This window comes from Scedosporium apiospermum, assembly GCF_000732125.1.
Source record: "Scedosporium apiospermum strain IHEM 14462 chromosome Unknown SEQ_SAPIO_0091, whole genome shotgun sequence".
Taxonomy (NCBI): Eukaryota; Fungi; Ascomycota; class Sordariomycetes; order Microascales; family Microascaceae; genus Scedosporium; species Scedosporium apiospermum.
This window is the reverse complement of record NW_015971792.1, coordinates 606044-619509: the sequence shown is the minus strand read 5'-3', so window position 1 is coordinate 619509 and position 13466 is coordinate 606044. Positions and strand designations below refer to the sequence as shown.

At 49.7% G+C, this 13466-nt stretch overlaps 3 protein-coding genes and 1 pseudogene across 3 annotated transcripts; 2 read left to right on the top strand and 2 right to left on the bottom strand.

Annotated features, from left to right (window-relative positions):
* Window positions 1-840: 840 nt before the first annotated feature.
* SAPIO_CDS4385 (uncharacterized protein) lies at window positions 841-4278 on the top strand (the record flags this gene model as incomplete). The annotated part of the gene is made up of 4 exons (XM_016786945.1): window positions 841-1041; window positions 1342-1433; window positions 1620-1874; window positions 2073-4278. 4 exons carry the CDS (start codon window positions 841-843, stop codon window positions 4276-4278), a joined length of 2754 nt encoding a protein of 917 aa, XP_016643547.1.
* A 593-nt stretch (window positions 4279-4871) lies between these two features.
* Window positions 4872-5210, bottom strand: SAPIO_CDS4384 (annotated as a pseudogene; the record flags this gene model as incomplete).
* A 685-nt stretch (window positions 5211-5895) lies between these two features.
* SAPIO_CDS4383 (uncharacterized protein) lies at window positions 5896-7006 on the top strand (the record flags this gene model as incomplete). The annotated part of the gene is made up of 3 exons (XM_016786944.1): window positions 5896-6139; window positions 6237-6624; window positions 6709-7006. The coding sequence occupies 3 exons, from the start codon at window positions 5896-5898 to the stop codon at window positions 7004-7006; spliced, it is 930 nt and encodes a 309-aa protein (XP_016643546.1).
* Window positions 7007-8907: 1901 nt separating this feature from the next.
* SAPIO_CDS4382 (Patatin-like phospholipase) lies at window positions 8908-11555 on the bottom strand (the record flags this gene model as incomplete). Its single annotated transcript, XM_016786943.1, has 2 exons — window positions 8908-11160; window positions 11298-11555. The coding sequence occupies 2 exons, from the start codon at window positions 11553-11555 to the stop codon at window positions 8908-8910; spliced, it is 2511 nt and encodes an 836-aa protein (XP_016643545.1).
* Between the last annotated feature and the right edge of the window lie 1911 nt (window positions 11556-13466).

Genomic DNA, 13466 nt, shown 5'->3' with positions numbered 1-13466 from the left:
CTCAAACCCTACCGTCGACTTGCTTGTTACCCCGCAATTTCTCCTCATGGGCTTGCTTCTTACGCCATTGACTTTCCCCGCTCGGTAAGTCTAAGATGCTAGTTGGGGGTATCATTAGCGCCTCACGTTTGAGACAACCCAAATCCGAGACCCTAAATTGAGTCGGACATGGTGCTTAGAAAACTGAAGGACAAGTTTTCGAAGCGGCCGAGTGTTAGCCATGGGCCTATTGTTGACTCTGGCGCTCGGGAGGTATCAAAGTCACCAACCGAAGTAATCGAACGACATGGGTTGTCGTTCGTAGCTGAAGGCCCGTCGGCTCATGATGGAGCAGAGCAGTATCCCGTGGATATCATTGCGATTCACGGACTGAACGGAGACGCCTTCCAAACGTGGACCCACCCGAACGGGACTATGTGGATACGGCATCTACTGCCAGGTATCTTACCAGGGTGCCGAGTGTATACTTATGGGTACCCGGCGAAGGTCTTCTTCAACCCATCCATCTCAGGGGTCCGGGAGTATTCGCGCGGGCTCTTAAGTGCGGTGAGGGATCTTCATGAAGATGTAAGTGCTAGGACTTGCTTTGTCTTTGTTGCCGGTTAACTAATGTTGATCAAGGCTGGTCGCCCGATCATTTTCCTTTGCCACAGCCTCGGAGGGATCGTTTGCAAGCAGGTGAGTATATCACAAGCTTCCATGGTTTATGGATTTCTAAGATGCTAGGCATTGGTGACCGCCCACGAAGAAGATGCTTTCCGCGGAGCAATGTTGAAATCTGTTGTTGGGATTGTGTTTTTAGGCACCCCCCATCAAGGAAGCAACTGTGCAAACTTAGCCATGGCGATTGGCGGCATGCTCAACGCCAACCCACTCGCGACGAGGTCCACGTCTGCGGTTGTGAAGGCCGGCGATCTAAAACTTCTGACCTACAACTCCGGTCCGCTGCAGGACCTGATCTTGTCCGCAAGGCATCGGCTACAGAACCTAATGGTGGTCTCGTTTTACGAGACGGAGCCGACGCCACCTCTCAACTCTTTGGTAAGTGGGTGTCCTTTATTGTGCTTCCGGACTGTCAATCCAAGTCCTCATTCCCTCCACTATGGCCCATCGGCACCGCTGCAGTGTGTCCGTAAAGGTTCAATGTAATTTGCCCGCCCCTAGCATGGTGCATTCCCCCACCCGTCCCTCTGCAGTTTCAGGGCTGAGTTCATGAATCGTTTGGGCCTAGGTTGTCGATCGCGCTTCATCTATACTAGGCATACCGAACGAAGAGGTGATACCGCTATTCGCAAATCACCGCGATATGTGCAGGTTTCCGAATGAAAATGAGAGCTATAGGAGAGTGTCCCAAGCTCTTCGGAGGATTGCTTCAAGGGCACGCGATGTGACGCAAAGACCGAGAAGGGTCAGCACGCATTCGTCGAACATGAGTGAGTTCCATTCATAATTTCAGACGGCATTTAACCCTCTAGGTCCTGACTAGCCCAAGCATTCAACGAACTAGAACAGACCTGCATCATGCTACTTAGTGTCCATGACATCGCCGACTATAAGCGGCTACTCCCGAAGCCGGTGAAGGGCACCTGTCAATGGATTCTAAATCACCCTTCATTCAGGACTTGGTTCGACAAGACGGAGAATGCTCTCCTATGGTTGATTGGCCACCCGGGATGCGGCAAAACAATAACGTCCTTGTCGCTGGCTAACCATCTCGAGCACCGCCAGAAGCCGCCAGACAGGCCCGCCACAGTCCTCCTATATTTCTGCGACGACAAAGTCAACAGGCAAAAAGACGCCATAGGTGTCCTCACAGGCTTGATTCTTCAAATCCTTCATCGCCACCGGTCGATGATTCGCTATGTGCGGAAGGTGTACGAATTGCAGGGACCGAGCTTAGTTCAGTCCTTCTCGTCACTTTGGAATATCTTCTTGAATATTATAAGGGACCCAAAGTCTGGTCCTATCTGCATTATTCTTGATGCATTGGATGAATGTGACAGAGTTACCTGCCACAAACTTCTAGAGTCAATTTTCGAGTTGACAACTAACCCTGACTTTGAGACGGGCAGCCACAAGTATGTGAAGGTTCTCTTGACCAGTCGACCTGTTCTGGGGGAATTACATCCCAGCGATGCTCCTCCTGGATGTCAGCTTTCTATTGATGAAAATCAACCTGGGTACAGTGAAGATTTGCAGACTTATATTCGCCATAGAGTGGACGATTTATCTCGCAGACGCGACTGGGCTCCCGACATAAAAGCCTTTCTCCTCGACGCCCTCTGCTCCAACGCCAATCAAACTTTTCTCTGGATCCACACTGTTATTGAGTCCCTAGAAAATACCCTTCTCGCATCAATCCAAGACTTGCGGGACATTATCAGTACCGTTCCCCCGGACCTTGAAGCGATATATATGGACTTCGTAACGGGCATCTCGCCTAACTATCAGGCGGTGGCATCAAAACTCTTGAAGCTGCTATTAGCCAGCGAAAGACCTCTCCAACTGGACGAGATCAATATTAGTTTTACGATAAGTTCGCACCACGACAACGCGGAAGATGTTGCTCGCGCCTGTCAGACTTCCATCAGGCATACCCTGCAGGGGATCCTGGGTCCGTTCATACGGATATCGGAGTCAACGGTGTCTCTAGTGCATCAATCTGTAAAGGATTTTCTTCTTCGTGATAGGTATCATGGCGAGAAATTCCCAGCTATGCTTTCGATTAGCGAGGGGGAGGCCGCCCTGGAGATGGCGTCGGCTTGCATCCGGTACCTACAGCTCGATGACTTCTCCACGGATATCTCCGCCTCAACGGACGTCGAGTCCAGCTCGGAAGTCTCTGGGGCAGATTGTGAATCTCCGACAACTGATCTCATTGGTGGGTTGTGGGATGAGGAAGAGCAGGCTCTCGGCATGGGCAAACTCTTCCGAGAATCTGGTTTCGCAGATCCCGAAACCTGGCAGACTCTCGAAACCAAGTACAAATTCTATGACTACGCGGCGCTGAACTGGACCAAACATTTTGCCCTTTGTGAAGCATCCGCCTCATCTCAATTGAGAGAAGCCGCCACGGCTCTCATCGACGTTGAGAACTGGAACTGCTACAACTGGTTACAGCGCTACTGGGCTGATCCAAGCACCCATGGGGATAGCAACCCCGCTGACTTCCACCCTATTGTCGCCGCCGCGTACTTCGGCCTCCCCGAGACGGTGGTAGGCTTGCTTGAGAGTATCGACCGTACTGATCCTACCCTCGACCGGGCTCTCTTCTTCGCGTCACAGCAAGGCCACCTCCGGGTCGTTTCGGCACTGCTCCAGGCTGGGGCGGATCCTAATGCTGAAAGTCGCGAGTCCCAGAGGGCCCTTGCAGCAGCTGCTGAACATGGCCACCTGGGTTGTGTCATTGCCTTGGTAACAGATGACCGAACAGATCTAAACGGACGGGGCGGTAAATTTGGGAGAACCGCGTTATCGTACGCCTGTTCCAATGGACACCGCGAAATCGTCAAAGAGCTTCTGACAAGGGCCGAATGCCGGGTTGACCAAGCTGACTATAAAGGCTTGACTCCTTTCATACATGCTGTCAAGGGTGGTTACCTATCTATCGCTAGAACGCTGGCAAGGCGTCCAGACGTTGATATTAATCACCGCGACAAGGAAGGACGCACGGCCCTGTCGTGGGCCGCGGAATATGGGATGGATGAGGTTGTCAAGTGCCTCCTCAACATGCGCCGTATAGATCCTAATGTTGCAGACGAGAATCGCAAGTCTCCCCTCTCCTGGGCGGCCGGCAATGGCCGCGCCGAAACTGTTGACATCCTCATGCGGAACAAACGAATCAACAAGGCTAGTATTGACAAAAACAAACGTGGAGCCATATCATGGGCTTGTGCGGGCGGGCACCCAAATGCCTTGCGGGTCCTTCTTAAGCACGAGTGTCCGGGTGTCGATGATAGGGATGTTGACGGCTGGACACCCCTGGCCTGGGCTGTCCAGCAGGATCGTTCTGATGTCGTTGAAGCGCTCCTCGCAACTGGGAAGGTGGATATTGAGGGGCGTGATGATTCCGGCTTGACTGCGCTATTCTGGGCGGCGGGGTACGGGCATCTTCCAGTCGTGAGAGCACTCCTGCGGGAGGGAGCCAACCCTAGGGCTATGAATCATGCTGGCAAGATGCTAATAGAGGTCGCATCTTCCCTTCCAAATGTTCGCCGGGAGATATTGGACGAGTTGAACAGGCACATTGAAGAGATGGCCCCTACTGGGTCGTCGTGATTATATTGTTCGCGGTATAGTGGAGATGTAATATCCAGATAAAGTATTTGATTTTGGGTGGAATGCTTCATGGATAGCTCTCTTCCCATAGAAATAGAAGGGCTAGATTGTTACGAGCATGAATTGATTACATTTGCAGAGGTTTCTTTGGGGCTGAGCTCTGACCATGCGGCCCTCGGAAGATTAGCTATCGGAGATTTTTCTAATCCTCCCCGTTAATAGGACAGGGCTGCTCCTACGGAGTGCGCCACGCGGATGAGGGCATGAAGGGCTGCTATTTCAATGCGAGATTTTGTAGTTTTAGTGGTGCCAGGTAAGTTGTGAAAGGCATGGCGGCCGGCCGATGAACGACAAGCCGGTCGAGATTTGCTGCCAGAGACTCTGGTTCGGAGGTGAAAAAAGGTGGTAAATGAGGCTGGGTAAGCGTCCCCAAGGAAATATAAATTCAGCAAGTTCCCGGTACGCCTTTTCAACATCACCATTAACGATGATTTATCATAAACACCAGGCGAGTCAGCGTACTCAAGCTCAGCTCTAGCCTCAGCTAGCCTCCTCTGAATATCTCCCTCACTCTCCGTCCCTCGATGTCGGGGTCATGCTTCAGGTTCCTCAAAGCTTGGTGGTTTAACAAACACATAGCGCGCATCGATGCTAGTGTCGACCTTCATTTGCTTCGCACCATGCCTATCAATATCCAGCACAACTACCAAGCCTTTAGATGTCTGGTCCGCAATAGTTTGCTTACTAGTGCCATAGAAATGGCCACTGAAGAAGGTATATTCGGCAAAGAATTTCCTAGTGAGAAGAGTAGAAAATTTAGAGGGGGTGATGAAGAAGGTAGGCTCTGCCTTCGACTTCTCGGGGACGCGCGGCTGACGAGTTGTGCGGGAAACGGTCGTAGTAAAGGTGTCGAGGTGTGCCTCGGAGAGCATTTGGATAAGTGTTCCTTTCCCAACGCCCGAAGGACCGGAGATAACAAGCGGCCGCGGATTTTCAAGGTATGGAGCTTTGTTAGGGTTGATTTGAGGTCTAGTTTCTCTCTTGAGAATAAAGAGACATAGTAGGAGACATGTGTGAGGAGAGGGCAAATGGCAAATACCAAGGTGTAGAGGACGACTAAGCCGGCGACATGTGCACGGGCTGCCTAGTGAGGTGTAGTGATATCTAGTGGGACAGGATCATCGCTTTCCACTGGTTGCCACGGCCGGCATTGATTGATCAATTAATGTCTTCGGGCTCGTGTAATATAGTTGCTTGGGATCGACGATCCGTCGGCCTGAATGCTGATGTACGAAGTAGGCAGCAAGTGCGAGTTAAGCTTAACCCAAAGTACCTTCGTGGTGTACACGTTTATTATAAGGACTAATGCGGATTTGTTGCTTCTTGCCATCGTTTGGTTTGGTTCGGCGTCCTAAACTAGTCTCTGGGGTAAGTGCGGGGTACGGGCATTAGCGTCGGGCGGAAGAGGAAGTAGTGTCGTCCAACTCTGAAGAGTCGTCGACGAAGTGATCGCTCATGTGCAGGTTGTGGACAGAACCGCAGGATTCCGTGGGAAAATATTCGAGCTGCTGATCGTTCAAATTACTCTTCAACTGTACCCCAACCTAACTCGTGAACATGAGGTCCATGAGATTATCCGGACGTGTCAGCAACCTGTTGACAAGTTGGGCATCGGGCCCGCTTAGGTTCAGGCAGGATTGCAAGCTGTCTCGGCTCCACTCAACGGTCCCACACCGGCAAGGACCGAGAAGGAATGGGCTTCCCGAGTTCTCACTTCAAGGTCGAGTGGCTATTGTAACTGGAGCCGCCAGGGGTTTGGGTTTGGTCCAGGCTGAAGCTCTCCTCGAAGCCGGCGCAACCGGTAAGCGGGAATGGTTTTAGAACTGTCGAGCAAGCGATGGCGTTTGAGTTTCAAATCCACGAACCTGCCTGCACATGCTGACCAGGTGATGGATCAGTGCATGCCATAGATCGTCTCCCCGAACCTAAGCCCGGCGCTGCCTTCTCCGTTGTGCGCCAGAGGACCCTGGACGAGCACGGGCCTAAACTGCACTACCACCAAGTCGACGTTAGGGATGTCGACCGACTGAACCGCGTTGTCCGGGAGATCGGTTCCCTCCACAATCGGCTGGATGGGCTGATCGCTGCAGCAGGCATACAGCAGGAGACCCCGGCGCTAGAGTACACAGCTCAAGATGCCGACCAGATGTTTAGCGTCAACGTCACGGGCGTGTTTATGACGGCGCAGGCAGTGGCGCGAGAGATGTTGCGGCTAGGACAGGGCGGCAGCCTTGTCCTCATCGCTAGCATGAGTGGCACCGTGGCGAATAGAGGATTGCTCTGCCCGTGAGTTCCTCCCAATCGCACACCGTCCCCCAACAGGAGCAGAAGAAGAGCATTCGGGCAACGAGTTAAATATTGTATGCATAGAGCCTATAACGCATCAAAAGCCGCCGTACTCCAGCTCGGAAGAAATCTGGCAGCGGAATGGGGCCAGCATTCTATTCGGGTCAACACCATCTCCCCAGGATATATCGTGACGGACATGGTGGAAGCGCTGTTTGTGTCACACCCAGAGAGACGGTTGGAGTGGGCTGGACACAACATGCTAGGCCGACTCAGCAGTCCCAACGAGTACCGGGGTGCTGCCGTCTTTCTTCTCAGCGATGCTAGTAGTTTCATGACCGGAAGCGACCTGAGAATTGATGGTGGTCATTGCGCATGGTGATCAGTTTGGGAAGGGGGGGGAATGGTGAGCCAGGGCGCTAAATACGCGTCTGAGATCATATACTATGCTTTCCAACCAATCTCACCATAGAGCATGCGACAGACATCAACGTCGTCCGCGAGCGCTTGGTTGAATTGGGCAAGTCTAGGTAACCACTTTAGTGTTTTGAGAGCGGACTTCGGTTTGAACATAGGTCTTTGCAGCCCCTACCCCATGCTTCGGGGTTTTCGCCAGCTAGTTAGGCGATGTAGACTCCCTTTCGACGTCTACCCTCGGTCGCCGTAGCCGTTGTGCTAGCGCATCCATTTCCCTATTCCTGCTAGGTCGACTAAGACATCACGCACCCAACGAGGATCTCATGGCTCCGGCGGGGAAGGGCAGAGAGGAGTAACCCCAATATCGCAATGTCACTTTCCCGCAGATTCCTTTCGTGCTGGAATGCGATACGCGGCGCGTACGAAAGCCACGGCTCTTTTTCGTCGTCTTGGGTCTAGAGGCGTTCGGCGAGGTCTACACACCCGAGACTTGCCATTGTCTCGGGCTTCAACTTGAAGTGAGCTTCTATCTCTTCTGGTTTAGATCCCTGGCTGCGAGCAGTGAGTATTCTCGAAATCGTGGCGATGTCAAGGAACTCTCGGCCAGGGCCCTTGGCCTGGCGAAAGTGTTCTAATTCAGCCTCCGCCCTCGCTTGGAGGCGCCGTCTGGCCTCGATAGAGACTAGAGTCGGATTCTTCGGTAGGGACGCAGGAAGCGAGTGATCACTCGGCGCACGGCTCGGTTGGCGATCAAGATATGCCGTTGACGAGTGGGAAAATGTTGGGTTCGGCTTGACTACGCCCATCATGTGGAGTCTTTCGGAAAACTGCTTGGAATCTAACGCTTCTAAGTCGAGGCAGAGCCGAACCTGTCAGCACCCACGTCCTCTAAGAAGATGCGGAGTTTCAACGTTTGAATTGGAAATGCCAATTACCGTCTTCTTTTGGACGCGAGGCTTGCGGGCTACGGGTCTTTGGATGGCCCTGTGGAGGAGATCCAAGCTGGGAAGCCATCGGCCGGGCGGGGAATTTCCGAGTCGAGTTTGCAGCAACTTTTGAAGCTGAAGAGCCCATGGTTTAAGGCACGGAGGGTTGCAATTGGATTGGAACTGGGAATCGGTTTTCAGATACCTCTCAGAGGCGGTTTTGCTTTGGGGTGTGAGGAGGGTTGAGTTTGCTTTGGGCCAGAACCTGGAAAAATTATTATTTTGGGAGCTCTCCGAGTACATAGTTATTTTCCTCAGTCCTTCATGAACGAAGGTACTTTGTACTTCGTACCGTTATTCACCCCCAAACCTCGCCCAAAGAGAAAAGAAAGAACCAAAGTAAACGCCTCTTTCTCTCGAATGATGAAGGGCCAATTTCGGCCTGTTTTGCTACTTCGACTTTGTGAAGGTCGATCGGCACCAAATTTACGACGTCCCATATCGCAACCTCATCCATCCCCTGATATGAAGCAATCACTATCAAGTATTACATTAAGAATCAACGGTGAGATGAACCGAGGTACATATTTGATTGGTCTATAAAAGGCTGATGTAGCCGGTAAGCTAGCGGTCCTCTGGCATTTCCTAACGCGACTGGATGCGCCTCGTGGATATTGGTGATCAGGCCGGTCGCGCTTAACCCCATTTCACCGAGAGCAGCTGCTCGAGGTCCTGCTACACGTACACGCACACGCACAAAACGGATGTCGAGCTTTAAAACGGCCTGGGCTTAATCGCACGACTTAAAGAGTGAACTCGGCGCGTCGTCACCTGCACCCTGAGAAGCGTGCGCGTCTTGTTGTAATTCCTGCGAGAAACTGGCCAGGACGATCACACTCCGTTCCTCCTCAGAGCTACGCTACACCCCTCCAACCGCAGGTCAATCCGTAGGCTCTTCCCCCGGCGATTCCGCCGGGGGAATGGAATGACTGCTGGGCCGATCCATTAGCTCATCCACCGGCGCGATATCTGTAGATTTGGGCCCGCTCGCAACATCACTCTCCATTGAGGTAATTTGATCCCATGGGTGGCTGTAGGGGTCAGGGTCAGAGGAGCTTGTCTCATCCGCGATATCATAGTCTCCATCGAGATAATTGGTTCCGCCCGAAGCAGCACCGACCATGGGCGGCATAGCCGCAGCACGGCTGGAACAGATATCAGAGTTCCGTGAAGTCGACGGTCCAGCCGCCCATGCCTCCATGCTGGTGCGTTGACCGTCAGGGGAGGTGGCGACTTCGGACTGAGTCGGAAGTATTGGCCGAGAAAAGTCAAACGGAGCCTGCTCTTCCTCGCGTGTGGCCGCGGGCGTAGGTAGAGACACCGGGTTGAGATGGACATTGAGCTGACTCCTGGCAGCTCTCCTTAAACTAGGCTTCTTGGGAAGGGTAGAAGCCACATGGGCGCTCCAACGCAGCATCTCTAAACGTTCCTCTTCCTCGGTTTCGTCATCTGTGACATCGGTATCTTGCAGCATCCTCCGGTGGCGTGCAAGTAGCTGAACGCTGCTTCCAGAGCCGCGGCGCTGGCCACATCTTGTCGTACTGGGAATGGGTTGCCGGTCCTTTTCCTTGTTCCGAGGCGCCCCGGCCTGCTCGCCAGCTGGCGTATCCGGCCACGGTTGTTGAACGGGACCGACGGCTAACCGCCGCAAATCCACCTGGCTTTCGGAAAATACGACACGGGCCCGGAGAGCATGCACTGCCCTATCAAGCGTGAGCTCTATGGCGCATCGATCCCGTATCCGGCTCATCTTGGGCCAAGTGGCCCGCTCACCAGCGAGACAACACCGCAGCATGAACTCGCTGTTGGGGTTAGAAAGTATCCTCGGCAGATCCTGAATGGCAATTTCGGGCAGGATATTTATGTCACCGGAGTATTTCTGGCTCAGGATGCTCCGAAGCTTGGTGACGAGATTTGGGAAAATGCCAAGCTCGGCCAGAAACTGCATGCGGTGGAGTGCCTCGTCTTTCGCTAACGAGGTTACTACGTACAGCCAATCAGGTCCTCTTCCGCCGGCCTTTAAATCCTCTATACGGTCTCTCTCTTCTGTCGGGATGAGGTGATCATCCTTGGCAAGGAATGGAACCACGTGTGGGTTCACCTGGGAGACTATAAAGTGGTTGACGTTGAACATCTCCGCTAGCCTGGCCATGGGGAGGTCGTTATCCACAGATCCATCGATCCAGCGTTGAGGACTCGGGTTCCATGGCGCATGTTCGCCAGTTACCGGGTCCTTAACAAGCAGAGAGGCGGCAGTAAAGACGAATGGCACAGAACAGGAGGCCGCAACTGCTGACCATATCATGACGTTTGGTGCGGTGACATAGTTGAGTAGACGGGGTAGTTCGTAGACGGACTCTGTCGAGACGGTGATATTCAGGATGCGACGGGTGCGATTATAAGCCTCCTGGAAAGTGAGGTCTCCAAGCAGCCCACGCATGACTCTTGTCAGATTCTTAATATCGGACCAACTACCCTCTGTAAGCAGCCGCCGGAGGTGCAAGAGCATATTATCCTGAACGCCAACGGCTTCAAATACATCAAGGTCGCCGTATGGGAACTCCTCTAAGATGGTGGGAATTTCCTCATCGGTATGCGTGCAGAGGACGGCGCAGACAATGGAGCCGGCAGAGGCGCCCGAAACGATACGCGGTAGCAGGTCGGCGTTGAAGAGGGCCTTTAAAACCCCGATATGCATCATGCCGAAAGTAGCGCCGCCACTAAGGAGGAGGGCGCTCCTTCCAAAACTCTGCCGAGCAAAGAGTAGGCCGTCGAGGATATCCCTGGAGCTCATGCTGTCCGGCAGCGACAAGGCGCTCTCGCGGACGAGAGACTCTACCGTCTGAATCGCAGAGTCGACATAACGCTCAATAAGGCGTTTGGTACCAATGTGCGAGTGGCGGTAGAGGCCGACGCCACCCATACCGCCAAGGTCTCTCGACAGCGCGGTACGAATGAGATATAGCATGGCGCGAATATCACGGCTGGATCGAGCAGAATCGAGGTCGTTTAGCCGTGACTCTACCAAGGCTATGTTAAGTCCGCTTGTCGACGGTTCGTCTTTCCATCGGTCATTGCCCTCTAATACATCGAGTTCTTGGGCCGCCGTTTCCCACTCCTCCAACGTCGTGGCCTATGGAGAATAGGGAAAAATGATCAGTGAGCCAGAGTTCCAGTAAGCGGATACAGGATAAGGAAGGCGACGAGATTCGAGAACAAGAGCTATGGGAATTTGGGACGTCATAGACGGAACAAGGGACATGCCGTTACCATTTTCATGCGCAGCGAGAGGGTCTGCTTGCGCTCTCGGACGACTCTCCTCCGCTCCCTCTCCGCGGGTCTAGGCTTACCCCAGAGGGATAGCGCAAGGTGGTTGGCATCTCGAAGGGCACGGGAAAGAGCGTTTACCGCCGAATTTCTCGGGCTCTTCTTTCTTGGATGGGCGAGAGACTTCTCGCTCGAGACGACTGGCTGCAGGGTGGACGCAGTTTCTCTGAAAGGAATGATACCTAGCAAGAGGCTACTCATCGCGGATAGTGTCCTCGTCGATTAACTAGAGGTGCGTGGGCGGGGAAGCCGGTCAGCGACCGAGGCCCTTCGAGCAAAGTCGACGATGACCGTAGTCAGCGAGCATGGAATGCTTGCATCTAGACACGTGAGATCGAAGGGTACGAGGGTAGCGTAGAACCGGGGTAGACCGAGAGTATCGGAATACTGTCGGCACTGAGAAGACAGGTGGTTCGAGCCTGGCCTGGCAACTGGCGATGATCTGGAATTGCAGCTTTATTTTTATTTTTTTTTCATTTTTTTTTCCTCGACCGAGGCTTTTCAAAAGGGGGTGCGCAGGGCACGACGAGACGAGTACTCCTCGAGACGGATGGACGAAATAAATTAGGGTGTGTTCGAATATCGGCATCAAATTGGGGGCGAAATATGGCATGTGTGAAAACAGTGATTATTGAAGAACCGAAATTTCCTCCGTTTCCAGCCCCTAATTACCTTCCTTAAATAGCCACCAGTTTCCACTTAGTTTCCGCCTGAAATATTAGGTTCCATTTTTACATGTAGGCCAACACACCCCCTTAGCTATCATGACAAGTCATGATAGCTACAACTTCTAATTCCCACTTGACGATGTTTCGATTATTTCATAGAATAGCCTATTCTTCTAGCCTCTCTTTTTAAGGGCTAGAGGGGGGTATATAATAGTAGGCCCTATATACTATAGTTTTCTATATAAATAAGAGTTCCTAAGACTATGCTTTTCTAAATATCTTAGTATCTTAAAAATAAAAAAGTCCTTGATTTATCCTATTCTAAATATCTATAGATCCTAATATATTAGGATTTCTATAAAAGTTAATTATTCTAGGTTTTTATAAATATTTCTAGCTAATTAGGTAATATCTAATATCTTAATTTAATAGATAAAGGCTTAAAACTTCTATAAAAGTAGAGCTTTAGTAAAACTATTAATAACTATTTCCTTTAAGCTTATATAGTCTATATCTACTTTCTTATTTTTCTATTCCTACTTTAACTAGTAGTTATAGATATCTATATATTATAGCTTTATCTATAAGTTTACTTCTAAGTTTATAATAAGCTTAATAATTTAGGTATTATTATATTTTAAAAGAATTTAGTAATTATTAAGTATAATAGATAGTTCCTTTAAGATTTATTAAGTAAAAATAGCTTTCTTAGCTACTTAGGAGAGGGCTAGAAGTTCTACTTCTATAATTAAAGTAATTATAATATCCTATTTTATAGTTTTCTAATTAATAAGCCCTCTAAATAAAACTATAATATATACTTAAAAACTTTTCTAATTAAAGCTATTATTAGTAAAGGAAATATTACTATAAGTAATAAAGTAATTTCTATTTCCTAAAATTAAAGCTAATAATTTTATATTCTTAAGATATTAAAGTATTTAATTTACTATTTTATAATATACTAGACTAGGATTCTTTATAAACCTAGTAGCTCTTAATATTATAAATATTATATCTAGCTTTATAGTTATAGCTATATATAAGATAAAGCTTATCTTCTTCTAATATTAGTTAATTAAAATAAAAGTTATTATTTTATTTTAAGAAAATAATTTCTTAGTTCTTATAGGAATTTTATAGATAAAAGTTATTTTTATTAGCTTACTAATCTTTTTATAATATAATTTCTAATTTAGATAAATTCTCTTTTTCTTTTTATTATAAATAATTTTAATTTTAAAAAATTATTAAAGATCTTCTTCTTTTATAAGCTTATAATATCCTTATAACTATTTTATTAGCTTATAAGCCTCCTCTTTATCTTCTTTCCTATATATAAAACTAATATTATCTATATAGAAAAAGATAATTACTTCTTTTCTAATTAAATAATATAGCTTATAAATTATAAATTTAAAACCTATTAATATCAAAATACTTT